The 16,249-nt window shown below is 36.7% G+C and overlaps 1 protein-coding gene across 2 annotated transcripts in view; it reads right to left on the bottom strand.

Moving 5' to 3' along the window:
• TRHDE (thyrotropin releasing hormone degrading enzyme) overlaps positions 1-16,249 on the bottom strand; it is a 516,103-nt gene that overhangs the window by 249,602 nt on the left and 250,252 nt on the right. For both annotated transcript variants that reach the window (XM_043966938.1, XM_043966939.1), the window contains exons 4-5: positions 13,417-13,571; positions 10,299-10,412 (exon numbers count right to left, since the gene is read on the bottom strand). In XM_043966938.1, the coding sequence (XP_043822873.1) occupies positions 10,299-10,412; positions 13,417-13,571 (269 nt within the window). The remainder of the gene's footprint in view (positions 1-10,298; positions 10,413-13,416; positions 13,572-16,249) is intronic.

The raw sequence follows: 16,249 nt of genomic DNA, 5'->3' as shown, positions 1-16,249 counted from the left end.
ATTATACTATCTCTCTAGCATATGCTAACAATTATAAGGTATGTATATTGTTCTCTGGTTGGCCACTCTATTCTCAGTCTCCTGGTGTGTTGTTACATACACCAAAAGGTCTATATATCCGTCGTATTCCTATATATTTGCTAACACATGCAGTAGGAGGTAGTAAATCTATCATTCTAGCATGGCATCATGGACAATATGACTGATACATCATGATAGGGGATTGTCACTTTCAATCTTTGGATTATTAGTTATTACTGGATATAGGCTTATATTCTTGCAGTCTATTGACAACATATGTGGCTCCATTGCTTTGTTGTTTTATACTTTTTAACTTAATTTGTTGTTAATACATTAACAACTGAAAAGCTAAATTGAAATTTTAACCAATTTTTACGAGAATGGAAAAGGTGGCAAGTAGGATAATGTTGTGGAAGATTCTTCTAAAGGGTTAAGTTTTTAGTACATTTAAAAACTTAGAGACAAAAGATAAATGGGCATCCCACCAGGAATAAAATGTTTCTGCAGAGGACTGTGTATAGGTTCGGGTGGTGTCAAGGCCTTTCCCTCTGCATATCCTTAAGAAACTCAAAATAAACCAATAAATTGGCAGCATTAGACATTTTGCAAGAGAAGGAAATTCTCACTGAACCTTGAGCTTAACATCAATGCAAGGGCATTTTCCAATACTGCAGAACAAATTAACCCATTTCATTCTATGTTAAATAAGAGAACTCCAAATACTCTAAAATACTCCCCCAATATGAGGTAATGATAGAAAACTCACTTAAGAAAAACACTGAAATCAAAGAATTCATTAAAAAATATTAAACTCTTCAAGCTTTTCAAATTTTGGAGTCCTATGCCACTCTTCAGTTCACTTCCCCCACCCCACCCCAAATTGCCTGGCTTCTTTCAAGTCTCAGCTAAAGTTTCACCTTTTGCAAGAAGCCTCTCCCTTTCCCCTTTAATGCTAGTCCCTTTGCTCTCAGACGATCTCTAATTTATCCTGCATAAATCCCAGTTGTACATAATTGTTTTCCCATTAGACTGGAAACTCCTTGAGGGCAGGAGCTGTTTTTTGCCTTTGTTATTTCTAGCACTGAGCACAGTGCCTGGCACATAGTAGGCACTTAATAAATGCTAGCTGAATGAAGTCAATAAACATTTTTTTTTTGGTGAGGCAATTGGGGTTAAGTGACTTGCCCAGGGTCACACAGCTAGTAAGTGTCTGAGGCTGGATTTGAACTCAGGTACTCCTGAATCCGGGGCCGGTGCTTATCCCCTGCACCATCTAGCTGCCCCAGTCAATAAACGTTTAATAAGTTTCTCTGATAATTTATTTTGGTTTTTGTTTTGGAGGCAATTGGGGTTGAATGACTTGCCCAGGGTCAAACAGCTACTAAATGGCTGAGGTCACATTTGACCTCAGACCTTTCTGACTCCAGTGCCGACTTCTATGCACTATGGAGCCACCTAGCAGTCCCTGATAATTGAAACTTAATTATTGGCTATGGTTGGAACGAGTCATTGAAACAGTAAGAAAACATTATCTTCCTAATTCTCTTCCCCATTTCAATTTACTTAAAAGATACCTTTCTATATAAAGTTTATGTTTTTATGGTTTTTCCATTTCCATTTGCTAGTAGCACTGATGTAAATCCTTAAACGAATAAGTAACCTTAAGACTAAAGTATAAATTGAATTATAATACAAATACGCTTTTTATTCTTTATTGTGGAGGGTGTGTTCTTATATATTTATTAATTGTTTATTGTTCAGTTGGTTCAGTCATGTCCTACTCTTCTTGACACCTTTTGGGTGTTTGGTAGTTTGTTTCCATTTTAGTGGTTTTGGCAAAAATACTGGGGGGAAAAATACTGGAATTCTTTGCCATTTCCTTCTTCCTTGCCCAGAGTCACATTGCTACTGTCTGAGGCCAGAATTGAACACAGATCTTCCTGACTCCAGAACTGTGCCACCTAGCTATCAACTATATATTTTTATGTCATACTAAACTCTTTAAAGAAACTAACATTGATCAATGATCAGTTAATGAATAATGTACCTCTAGTGTCACTTCTGCTCTTTACCTATGATCTAGTGGTTGTTGTCCTCCAGAGAATGCTAGCATACCAGAAGGATGATTTAGAAAAATCCATGCAACAGTGAGTTTGGGAAAGGAGAAAAGAAAGATATGCATACTTATGTTACTAAGTTCAATGACCACTGCTTTCATGTGTTAGTATATAACACTGTCCATCAATCAATGAAATAGGCCATCTGATTGAGAATAGAGGCACCTCTCACAAATTAACTAATATCTGTGACCACTACCTAGTTCATGGACTTTAGCCATAATAAACTAACACATTCATTTAGAAACAACTTTTCTATGTGGGCATACATATCCCTTTCATATTTCAAAATATTTATGAGCTGTGCAGCTCTGCACTGAATATTTTACTCAAAATTAAAGTAAAATATTGAAAAACAGATGAGATTTAAATGCTTACCCAGCAGTCAAATTTGTTACTGGATCTGCTCCTTATACCACATTAATCAAATATATTGCAGCACTCCTGAATCATGAGCCATGATATCGAAGAATCTACATTCTTTCAAGATATTCTCCCATTTTGGAGTGAAAGATACAGGGAGGCAGATTTTAGCTTGAAGTAAGGAAAACTTTCCTAACTATTGGAACCATGAATAAGTGAAATGCTTTGGGAGAGGGGAAGGGAACAAACATTTATTAAACACCTATTTTGCCAGACACTGTACTTAGCATTTTATACATATTATTTCACTTGATTGCCATGGGAATTAATGGGTTTCTCTTCACTGAAGATTTTCAAGCACAAGTTGATTGACCATCTGATGAGCAAGTTGTAGAGGGGATTTTTCAAAACAGTAAGGTTTGGATTAAAAGGCCTCTAAAGTATTTTGTAATTCAGATCCTAAGATTCGGCAATTACATTAAATGCATAAGCAAACTTTTACAGAACTCAAAATTCTAGTTGACATTTAAGATGTGCAGCCAAACAAATGAATTAGAAGTTAGCCAACACACATCTTCCTAAACTTTTCCTTCTCTTCCTTGCTTCTGTTGCGTCTCTTAAGAACCAGCACTGCTTTTATCATTATTTAGAAGAATCAAATTTAAGATCTATTTCCATGAACATCAGCAAAACAACCACCTGAACTAAGAAAATACCATATATGGACCCTTTAAAAATTTCCAATGGCTTTCTCAACTTTTAAAATCAAATAATTTAAGAAGTTTAAAAGTCTCTGATCATTTTATTGAGATGCTTGTTACATTTTAAGAGTCCATTTCGGTTAGAGCACATTAAAATATACCAATTCTAATAGCAGAACTCATTTTTACTATTTTAGTCTTGCCAGTGAGATAGGCAATTGAGAACATTTGTCAAGGTTTGAGGCAATACATTTTGAGATGCTCCAAGTATTTAGCATAATGAAGTTTAGTTTAATGATTCCCCATTAATAGTTATCTTTCTGCCCAGGTATATGTTCTCACAAAGGATTTCAAAGGAAGCTGCTGGTGTGCAGAAATTCTTCAATGCTCCCTGCACGGCATGCCAAAATTGCTTGCACTGTTTGTGTCTGAAGCTCGGTAGCTTTCTAGTTCACTTAATGTAAGACAGTCCACATGTTTACAGAATGTATTTACTGTAGAACTCCATTATCTTGCTGCTACTCAGTGGCAAGGGTAACACCCACATTAGAGTCTTTGCCTGTTATGGCAAGATAATAACATCAATAGGTGACATTTGTAGATTACTTTAAAGTTTCCAAAGTACTTCGCACACATTATCTCATTTGAGCCACACAGCAGTCCTATGAGACAGGTACCACAGGTATTACAATCTCCCACTTTATGGAAATAAAACTGAGGCGTGGAGAATGAGTTGCCCACTGTCTCAAAGCTAGTGTTGAACTCTGCCTTTCTGACTCCCAGTTCCATCCACGTGGCACCATTCTATAGCATGATGTATTCAGGGGATATGACCTGACCCACACTTTTGCCAAATTGAATTACTTGAAAAGAGTAATGTATCATATGTCATTTTCTTATAAGGGGACGTTGGACGTGCATTTTAGTGAACGTGACCAAGGCTGTTAAAATGTCATAAATAAATGTTGTCTTTTTTTTCTGAGGGGAAAGCAAAGGATTTAATGCGCCTGCTATGACTGCCATCAGCAACGGATGGTATCTTGACCTCTCCAATAAAGTTGTCATCAAAGCCAACTCTGATAAAATAAAGGCAAGCAAAAAGGCCATTCACCCTATGAAATGTACTCAGCCCCAAACGTGTAGAATCTACTGAGAAAGCAGGTGATGCTTGTATGTGATGAATGAAATACATTCTTTTCTCTGATTGTTGTATAAGGCTGTCCCTCCTGCAATGAAGTTCATCTTGTCGGGTATAGATAGAAATCGATTTCATGTGATCACATCGAGATGCAAAGGCCCCAGAATGATTTGGGGATCAGTACACAAAGGGTAGAGAGGCTAGAAGAATATGTCATGCTTGATTTGGATGTGTTCTAAGAGCAATGCACAGACAAGTCTTTGGGAGAAATTGTTTTCCAGGTTCATTATTGTATTTCATATTTGAAAAATACTTTTTTTTTCCTCTTCAAAGAGCTTTCACATACAATATTTAAACTGAGAATAGTTAGGTGGTACAATGTATCAAGGATCAGGCCTGGAGTACAGAAGACTTAAGTTCAAAACTGGCCTCAGATGTTGAGCTGTGTAACCCTAGGCAAGTCATTTAACCTCTTCCTGTCTCAGCTTCCTCATCTGTAAAGTGGGGGTAATAATAGCACTTTCCTCCCAGGGTTGTTTTCCTATCAAATGGGATAATACTTGGAAAGCTCTTAGCACAGTGCTCGACATTGGGGCAGCTAGAGGACTCAGTGGAAAGAATACCGGGCCTGGAATCAGGCAGACCTGAGTTCTAATCCAGCTTCGGAAACTTATTAGTTGTGTGATCCTGGGCAAGTTCCTTAACCCTGCTTGCTTCAGATTTCTCATCTGTAAAATGAGCTGGAGAAAAGAATAGAAAATCACTCCAATATCTTTACCAAAATAAAAGGGGGGGTCAGGAAAAGTGGGACATGACTAAAAAGGACTAAGCAACAAGAAATTATTATTATCATTATGATGATGTTTAGCAAAGTGTCTGGTATGTTGTAAGTACTATATAAATGTTAATTGTCATTGTTGTTATCACACATAGCACAATGTCTGGCATGTAGTAGATGCTATATTCATGCTTATTCTCTTCCTTTCCTCCTCATGAGAACCCTGATACATTAGTAGGAAAATAGAATAATTTCTACCTTTAGTGAGGTTTTTTTGTGCATTTTGCAGGGAGGAGAGGACTGTTTTATTTTATTTTATTTTATTTTAGGGGGTCTAGACCTATAATTTCATCAATTAGAAACTTCCAGTTTAGAAACTCTCTTCATCCATGCAGCTAGGTAAGTTAAGATCTAGAACAATTGCCTGGATGACTGAGAGACTGAATAAATGACCCATAGTTACACAGCTAATATGTGTCAGAGACAGGACATGAACAGGAATCTTCTTAATTCTGAGGGCTGTGTCTAACAACCAGACCACAGTCTCTCCTTTCCCCTACAGTGCACAGATGGAAAAACTGAGTGAAAAATGTCAAATAACTTAGCTAAGGTAATATTATCAAGTTAGGGTCTGGCCAGGGAAGTGAATCTAGTTTCCACATTTATGTCTAATTCTTTTCCCCCCATACAATGATGTCTCTCTGCTCTTGTCTATAGCAAAGTAGAACTGAAAAAAAAAAATACTAAGGGATCTATAAACTCAGAAAATTATTTTGCTGCAAGGCTGATGTGCTGGTTAAAAGAGAACAATAGAATTCAGATGATCTGGGGTACGGGTTTATTTACTATTAACAAGCTGTATAATCTTGGGTACTCACCCTCACTAACCCTAGATTTCCTTATTGGTGAAATGGAGATAATAATACCTTTACTGCCTAGCTCACATAGTTGTCATGAAGAAAGTGATTTGTGAGCCTTAGACTGCTTTATATTCCTTCCAGTTTTAAAATGCTCTGTTTTGGGGGCAGCTAGGTAGCACAGTGGATAGAGCACTGGCCCTGGAGTCAGGAGTACCTGAGTTCAAATCCGGCCTTGGACACTTAACACTTACTAGCTGTGTGACCCTGGGCAAGTCACTTAACCCCAATTGCCTCAAAAAAAAAAATGCTCTGTTTTTATTTTCCCAATTGAAGATCAAATGAGCTAAAGTAGATAAAACTGAGCATTATATAAATGTCACCTATTATTATTTTACTCAATACTAGTAAAATCATGGACAAGTCACTGCTTCTTCAGGGCCTCAGTTTCCACTATGGACTAAATGACCTATAGAAGTCCCTTTTGATCCCAAATCCTACTATTCTATGTAAATATGAATTATAAGTTGAGACCTCAATTTTCATATCTAGAGAATAAGGAGGTTGGCTTAAATGAAGCACTTTCAGTTTTAAGGTTCTGATTCTACATCGAACAACAAAAGATAATACTTCTGTTTTAAAACCTTATGACAATTGGTGAAGCCTTAGCCTAGTGTTTTACTGGTTATGGAGCCAAAGTATGAGAAGGTGTTAGCATGAACAGGACAAGAACTTCATTAGTACTTTGCAAATTAGGGGCGGGTGCTTGACCTGGAGTCAGGAAGACTCATGTTTGGGAGTTCAAATTTGACCTCAGATACTAGTTGTGTGACCTTGGGCAAGTCACTTAACCCTGTTTGCCTCAGTTTCTTCATCTGTAAAATGAGCTGGAGAAGGAAATGGCAAGCCCCTCCAGGATCTTTGCCAAGAAAACTCCAAATGGTGTCATGAAGTATCAGAAATGACTTTAAAAGGACAAAATAAGAACAACCACCACCATGATTCTAAGGTAGAATGTGTTAAGTAGACTGTCCAGAAAGTTGAAATTACATTCAAGTTCTTTATATTCAACTGCTTTATATTAAAGTTCTATATCTGAAGACCATGAAATCACAACTTTAAGATCAGAAGGTGAAGAGGTCAGCTCTCTGAACCACACATTCCAGTCTCCAGTCTACATTCTGTTAATACTCTTTGGGACTCAGCTCCAACGAGGGTTAAACAATGCTCTAAGGTGCAATTTTCTGTTCACATTACATGGATATGGATTACTGCTGATACAGCAATCACTCTATTCTCCCTTCCAGACTATTCTTCATGCTGTTTTGCTGATGTGTTATGAAAACTTGCACTAGTGTGTCCTAAGCGTCCCTCCATGCCCTGTTTGTTTTGAGTTAGCCGACATGTTCTAGTAACTTATTTTTCCATGGAGAGAAAAAAAATAAGATACCCAGAAAGCAATTTGCTTAAGATATTTTCTGATTGTTTTATGTCACCAAAATGTAAAATTGGAGATTAGGAAAACTGAGAAACTCTGGATTTTATTTTAAAATAACACTGTAATCAATGACCAACAAATATGAAGAACCTACTATGTTCTAAGCACTTTTCTACCTGATCAAGTTACAAAGAAAAAGTTGAAATAGTCCTTACGTAACTTACATTCTAGCCAAGAGATACAACATTTGCATATAATTTGATATAATTTTGGAGAAGGCAAGAGACACTGGAGAGATCTGAAAAAGATTTCATGTAGAAGATGGTATTTGAGCTGAGTCTAGAATGAAATTAGTGATTCTAAGAGGTACAGACAAGGAGAGAGTGTTTCTAGACATAAAGGAGATCAGAAATGAAATATCATGTATGAAACACAATATGAAAGCCAGTTTAGCTTGAACACAGTGGATATAAAAGGCAGTAAGTAAGGTGTTAAAAGATTAGAAAGGTTGGAAGGAACCAGACTATGAACTGCTTTAGATGCCTGAAAGTGAAGTTTAAATTTGTCGTACAGGTAATAGGGAGACATAAGAATTTATTGAGGAGGGGAGTGCCATGATCAGACCTGTAGTTTGGTAAATAATTTTGCCAGTAATACAAAAGGGAGGTTGGGGTGGGGAAAGACTAGAAGCAAAAAGATAAATTAGGAGGGTATTCCAATAGTCCAGCCAAAGGGTAATGAGGGCTGAAGCTATGGTGGTAGATGTGTTGGGAGGAAAGGAGATGAATGTGAGAATTGTTATGATTAGACATAGGAATAAGAATGCTTCCAATTCTACATGCTTTAACACTGTTCCTCTTTTTACTAGTTTTATAATTTATGATGATGGATCATATCTTTACAGTTGTTACTTTTATTTTAAAAAAATACTTGTAGCCCTGGGATTTTGCAATTCTTCTTCAGTTTCTGAGACTTAACTCCTTAAACCTTGGTCACCCTGAAGTTTTTCATTTCTCTCATGCAGCCTGCCTCCTATTAAATACAAAGCTCTCAGTCATGTCAATTACACGGTATGTCCATTTCCAATTAAATCCTCCAAATGTATCCCTCCATAAGACTTGAATTTGGAGGTTCATTGAATAGATACAAGAAGAATGAATGATTCAAAGTTAAAATCTACCATGAGAACATTGAGAGTTATAACATATCGTTAGACTAAAATCACCAAAAGCTAAGACACCACTGAATGTATAATTCTTAGGATTTATTTTAATTCAAAATGTATTTTTCATACTGATGAATAGATATAGCCAACTATAAGAACCCAAGAAGTCAAAGACCATGTCCTTCCTAATAAAGGAGCTTATTTCATAATGAAATAAAAAATTGGGAAATGATCCATGCATGATAAAAAATTAAGTGAAGTGGCTAAAAAATATAAAAGGATTACCTATAAATGAGTGACAGGCTACTTTTCAAAAATATTTTTAGTTTATTTATTTAAACATTAATTTTTCCATTTCAAATGTGTTTCATAAAACTCAACATAAATAATAAAGATTTGCATTTAATTAGCTTCTTTTTCTTCAAAGTACTTTGTATCATTTAATTAATTTCATCATAAAGCAAGCCATGCAAGATAAAAGATGAAACTTTTTTCATCAGTATCTTCAACTTAGCCTTACTAACAACTGAGCCAAATCTCTATATAATCGTGGGGCTAAACTTTGCATGCATTGAATTCAAATATATATATATATATATATTTTTGAATTATATTTAGGTTGTTGAGAAATGTTGATACCTATAATATACAACAAGGATTAATTTATGCAGAACAAAAATAATATTTCTCTAGCAATAGGAAACTACATTGATTTTATGAGAGAATTTCACCCAGGAACAGTTCCAGATGCCCCCTGTTTCACCATGGCATCATATCCTCACCCAGTCATCTACTTAGAATAATGTCATGTAGCATCAGCACATCAATGTTTGGGATAAGAAAAAAAAGCTAAAATCATGCTTTCATTCATATGCACATTATATTAATTCAGAGGGGAGATCCAGCTGGTATCTTCTTTGAAGGACCAAGAATATATAAGTATAGTTCTACTTAATATAAATTCATAGCTTAGTTCCCAAACAACTTCTATCTTGGATTGGCTTAATGCAAACTCAGTCACCTACATTTAATAATCCAGGGTAACTGTTTGGCAGAATATGACAAACGGTGAGAAAATTCAGAGTTACTCAAAACACCCCCAAAATGTCATCCCTGACATAACTCAATGAGATAGCACTGCTTAAGAAATGACACATTCCCAGCTCAGTTCCTTAACACACTGATAAAGGGTTTAGAATAAAATTAAGTAGAATGACATATTAATAAACGTTATTTGGTAATGTTATCCCCTTATTTACAAATTCTTTTCAAATATATTGCAAATGTCTGTAACAAAAAAGTGATCAAAATACTTCTGCCAATTTTCCAATTACATTCCTGCCTGATCTCATTTTAAATAAGACATTACACTTTTTAAAAATCAGTTAACCCTTTTATATTATATTGAATTATATTTGAAGAATAGTTTTCTTTCACTAGGAACAAAATTTGAAAATTTCTCAACTTAGAGAAATACATCTGTATCAGGATTAGGGTATAAGAGATTTGACCTCATTTTTTCTGTAGCAAGTGAAAGATAACCATCTTGGAATACTGTCAAATGATTTCATAACTCCTGATTTTGCTTTATTGGACATCTGATCCTTGCAAGCATCACTAGGCATTTTTTAGTCATCTCTGGCTATAACATAAACATAAGGCAACAGAAAATAAACCTTTCACCAAGGCCTTCCTTGTAGCATTAAAAAAATGAGCTTACCATATTCCAGCCTGGGTAGAGGTAGTCAGTCCCAACAAATTCAAAATAGTGAGCAAAGCCTTCCTTCAGCCATACATCTTCCCACCAGACAGGAGTCACAAGGTCACCAAACCACTATGGGGCAAATGCAGGAGTCACTCTATCACACCCAGAAAATTCCAGAAGCAGACATGTAATAATTAGATTGATTCAACAATCAATTGAAACTGATGTAGTCCCCTCTACCCTTCTTCTACCACTGGAAAGATGGCTGATCGCTCTGATTTCCTGAAGCAACCCAATTAGAACGGAGGGCAGCATATTATAGTGAAGAGAGCAGCTGACAGAAGGTTATGTGACATAGATTTTTCCTCTAGTCATGCCACACTCCTTCAGTAGGCAACTCACTTAAATTTCTTGGAAGTGATCCTCGTTGCATTTGTGAAATGAGGTGACTGAGCTAGATAATCTGATGGATCCTCGAGCTATAAAATTAAGATTATGGAATCATAATGACATAATATTTGTAAAGAGTGGAAAACAATGCCCAGCCCAAAGCAAATGCTTAAATGTTTCTTCCCTTCTGCTCCATAAAACCAAAGATTTAGAGCTAGAAGGGGCCTCTATACCATAATAATAACTCCTAACTAGATACCTTTAAGTTTTAGAAAACAAATACTATTTTTAATAATAATAGAACTGGTATAGCATGGAGGATCATGGGCTTGGGACCAGAAAGACCCAGGTTTATGTTCTGCATCTGAAACTGTGTGACCTTGGACAAGTCACTTAACCACCAACAACTCCCTATGACTTATCTGATAAGACAGACTTGTGATCAGCACCCGTGTGGGGAATTAACACACCAGAAGTTCTCCATGCTCTTGAAATAACAGAAACTTCATGTATTTTTCGTGGTTCTTTCTGTTTAGTAGTTATTTTATTATAACCATTTTGCAGAAGAGGAAAAGAATGTTCAATCACATAAAGTTATTTATCTAAGGCTATATAGCTAGTATCTAAAAAGTCGTGATTTGAACTCAGATCTCTTGACTCCAAGTTCAGTAATCTTTCCGCAATACCATGAAGCAAAGGATTTGCATATCTCTGCAATCACTCATGATGATGTGCTCATCCTTTCATAGAGAGAAGAACATTGGCAGACCCTGAGAAATCAAAGTCAAAGGACTCTTTAAACCACATGATCTTCTTATGAGGATCTCTTTATAAAGGGTAGACAATTGCTAAAGGATATCGCTATATTGTCTTTTGTGATTAACTCAACAGATGGAAATTTAGCAATTGAAGATTCACTTTCCCACAATAACATTGTTTTTTATGATTCCTTAGAAGTTGAATTCATTTGCATTTGCTCCAGACATGATCTATGATCCTTACAAGATCTATGATCCATTTCAAAAGGATCCAGTCTCACAGAAGTTGCAAGCTATATGGATGACACACTAAATATTCACTTGTACTAAGCTAAGCTCTTTTGTTAGGAAACTTCTTTTAGTATTTTTAATAAAGCCTTAAATGGTATTGCAGAAAGAGTGTTGGACTTAACATAAGGAAGACTTGGATTCAAATTCTGTCTCTGACACTTATTAGCCACATAATCCTGGACAAGGCAGATAGTGCCTATGTGCCTCAGACAACTTCCTAGGGTTTGTAAAGTCCTAGAAAATTTTCTGATCTAGTTTGATAGAACTTGTTCCCACACTGGGGGGGGGTGGTCCCCTTTGATTATTAAATCATAGATATTTTTGGATATATCTCTCTATCTCCACATCTGTATAGAGACAAGCACATGTTTCTTTATGTATGTATGAATATATCTATATGTCTACAGACATGCATATATGAATTGCCTCTAGAGAAATAGATCTTTCTTTTCTCTAGAGAGAGAGAAGAATAGTTATATCTATCCATATATCGGTATATATAGTTATATAAATATATGTATATATGTACAATATAATGATAATTGGTAATAATGATCTACCCTCCTAAACTAACCCTTGTAAGAAGAGCATGTGGTTGAAAGAATCCTTCAACCTTGACTGTTCCAGGTGTGTCTATGTGCTTCTTTATAAAATGGAACAAGTGCAACATCTCCTGTGATTCTAGGTACTCAAACCCTTTGCCTCACAGTATTGTAGAAATATTATTGGAGTTGGAGTCAGGAGATCTGAATTCAGATCCTGACTTTATAGCTATTGGCTTTGTAGCCTTGGGAAAATCACTTCATGTATTTGAGTCTTATTTTCCTCTTGGCAAAATGGTTATAATACTATATGTATGTATAAGATATTTCTCTATAGAGATACAGATATAGATATAGATATTTATATGTACACATATACAACTGACTTCAACTAAACAATGCAGAATGCTTGTAATAAGATTCATTTAAGAGAATCAAAAGAAAATAAATGTGAAATAAATTTTATTAGTGATTTACCACGGTTTATTAAATTATGTTTGCACATTAGTAGCATATTATTTCATGGACCTCTACAAAGACTATGCCCTTCCCACTACCAAAAATAAACATAAACATAAACATAAACAAAAACTTGTCATTTGTGAAGAGACAGTCCATGTCTGAGTAAGTGAAAGACTTCCTAAGTGGCTATGTGTTGGGAGAAAGGGAATAACAAATGGATTTCAGCAAGAGCAAATTTTGACACGCACCCAAAACTCAGCCTGCATCTTGAAGGCTTGCAATAAATCACTTTCGAGGCCCATCACTATGCTTACCAAATACATACACCAATCAGTATAATCAAAAGGATAGAGAAGCAGGTTGGGACAGAGCAGAGATTGAACCTGGTCTCCAAGGAGGTGTCTGGGCAGGAGCGCCACTTTACTGTCTAAACAAAGCTCAAAAAAGACAGCTCATTTATTCTATTTCATCAGAGCGATTTGCCGTATGTTTGTTTTGTGTTTGTAAAGTCAGCCAAGAAAAGGGCACGTCTTCTAGTAAAACAACATAGTGCTTTGCATGTAATTAAACCAACTGATTTAATGAGATATTAGGTTGGCACCTAATCAACGTACTTGATAAGTCATCTGTAGTTTTCATTCATTTTACATAGCATACTTACACCTAACCTTTTTTTTTTTTCTCCCATACCTGGTGGCATATCTCATGAACGATGACCATTGTGACATCCAGCAAATAGGAAATAGACGAAATGCTGGGATCCAGGAGGATCCTTTGCTCCACAAAAACACTTAGTCCCCAGTTCTCCATAGCAGCATACGGATGCTTAGGCACAGCTAAAAGATCTAGAAAAAGAAAGGGGGAGAAGAATGTTTACTACAAAAGCTACTGAACTGGATATCTATTTTCTAGGACCATCCAGAAATTATAATGAAAAAGAACAATTGTTCCAAGGAGAACAGAATTTTTATAACTCATACCATGCCCATATTATGGCAGGCACTTTGAGCATATCTGTAAACATCAGCTGATTTCATTCATCAGTGTAAATCTACAGGTCTAAGGCCACAGGGACCTGAAAACACTAGTTCTGTACCTGAAAGATCCATCTTAATCAATTTTAACAAACCAGGCCTTCCTTACAAAGCAGTGATCCACTATGACAAATCTATAGCAACCACCAAAGAAAATAGATTCAGTTTGCTTTAGGAGACAACTGTATTCTTCTTCCTTTCATAAAGGGGCCTCGCTTTTCTGTAATACCACAGATACATTTTAAGATATATTTCTTTTTCTTTTTTCTTTCTTTTTTTTTGTGGGGCAATGGGGGCTAAGTGACTTGCCCAGGGTCATGCAGCTAGTAAGTGTCAAGTGTCTGAGGCTGGATTTGAACTCAGGTCCTTCTGAATCCAGGGCTGGTGCTTTATCCACTGTGCCACCTAGCTGCCCCCAGATGTATTTCTGATATATTTCTGTTCCCAGATATGTGGCTTCTAGTCCTGACTACGGCAGGAAATGTTATTGTTGTTGGTGTTTGTCTTTCATTCTCAAGGAGGACCATGACATCGGTAGGTGATGTCATGACTTGCACTGAATTGGATTTTAGTCGGGGAGGGCTGTGGGAGATCTCCAACCTCACTTTGTCAGCCATCTGGGTCCAGCAGCAAGATATACATCAGGATGACTGGAGTTGGCACCGGATGTTTGAGGAAATCAGGGTTAAGTGACTTGCCCAGGGTCACGCTGCTAGTATTGGCATGTGTATGAGGTCAGATCTGAATTCATGTCCTCCTGACTGCTCTATCGATGGTGTCACTTAGCTGACCCTGGCAAGAAAAACCTTGTGATATTGAACATGGTATATTGCCTTTCTATGTATCTTTCTATATTCTTTATGTATCCTCTCTATCCTTCCCTATCATATAAAGAGGTTGGTCTAAACTATCACTAAAATCTATTCCAACTCTAAAATGTTATCCTAAGTTTTGCTATTTCTTTGCGAAAGATTGTGATATGTCATGTTTAATACTTATTCTCTCAACAGATTTTGTTGTTGTTTCTGATTCATATCTAGCTCTTCATGACCCTATTTGAGGTTTTTCAACAAAGACTCTGGACTGGTTTGCCATTTTCTTCTCCAACTCATTTTACAGATGAGGAACAGAGGCAAACAGGGTGAAGTGACTTGCCCAGAGCAACACAGCTAGTAAGTGTCTAAGGACAGATTTGAACTCACGAAGATGAGTCTTCCTGACTTCAGGCCAAGCACTCTATCCACTGAGCCACCTAGTTGACCTCATACTTAGTGAGCTCTACTCTGAAAGACACTGGGTCAGACCTTGAAAATAAAACACAAATGCAAAGGACAGGGTCTCTGCCCTCAAGAAGGATGAAATCTAGTACAGGGGAGAAGATAAATAAATAAGCTGTAAAACTAGGTAAAATAACTATCTTAAAAGAAATGCAAACAAGTCAGGGATTGTGAGAGGAGAAAAATCACATTCCCTTGGAATCAATTAAAGAAGCCTTCTTGAAGATCATAGTATTTGAATTTGGCCAAGAAGGACAGAGGAGGGTTGTTAGGTGGTGCAGTGGATAGGGTGCTTTGCCTGGAGTCAGGAAGACTCATCTTCCTGAGTTCATACTTACTAGCTCTGTGACCCTGGAGAAGTCACTTAAACCTATTTGCCTTCGTTTCCTTATCTATAAAATGAGCTGGAAAAGGAAATAGCAAACCACTCCAGTATCTTTGCTAAGAAAACCCCAAATGGGTTCACAAAGAGTTTAACAAGACTGAAATGACTCTACAACAATAACAAAAATAGATCATTGTATTCAAAGTAGACAGTTACTGAAGGTCTGTGCAATAAAGGGGCAAAAATATGGGCATTAAAATAAAATCAGATTTTTTTTTAATATTACAAGGACAGAACCAAGGGAACAAGTAGCTAAGTCACTTGTTCAGCCTTTGTAACACACAGAATGAATGAGGTTACTGGACACAGATTCAGTAAAGATACAGTATAGTATAGGCAGTACAAAAATAGATTCTAGATGAAGAATTCTGGATGTGGGAGTCATAACAGAGGGACAGTTCAGTGATAGAGGTCTGATGGAGGAAGGCAAGCTTCTGGTATATGCCACTGACCTGGCCAAGAAGACAAAATTACTAACATGATCTAGGTGGACAAAGTGATTAAGCTAATATACTCAAAGTGTCCAGGACATTCAGAAGGAAGCCCAGGTATTCTATTGTAACGATTGGAATGACGCCACCTGCTGGATACTTACTGTAGAAGAGTTCTGCCCATGAAGCAAAGGTCTTTGAGGGCAAGACCAGGCTTCAGGAAGTGACGCGGACTAGTGGGAGGAGGAAGGAAGAGACGGGCGCTCGGTCTCACGCTCTTTCCTCTGGACTCTGGCGGAGAAGGGAGCTAGAAATGTGCTCTCCCTTTAATAGATAGGAATCTAGGCCTTTTTCTCTCTCTTTACCAAATTCTTATTCTCCTTAATAAATGCTTAA

This window comes from Dromiciops gliroides, chromosome 5 (genome assembly GCF_019393635.1).
Source record: "Dromiciops gliroides isolate mDroGli1 chromosome 5, mDroGli1.pri, whole genome shotgun sequence".
NCBI lineage: Eukaryota > Metazoa > Chordata > Mammalia > Microbiotheria > Microbiotheriidae > Dromiciops > Dromiciops gliroides.
This window is presented reverse-complemented; position numbering and strand designations above follow the sequence as displayed.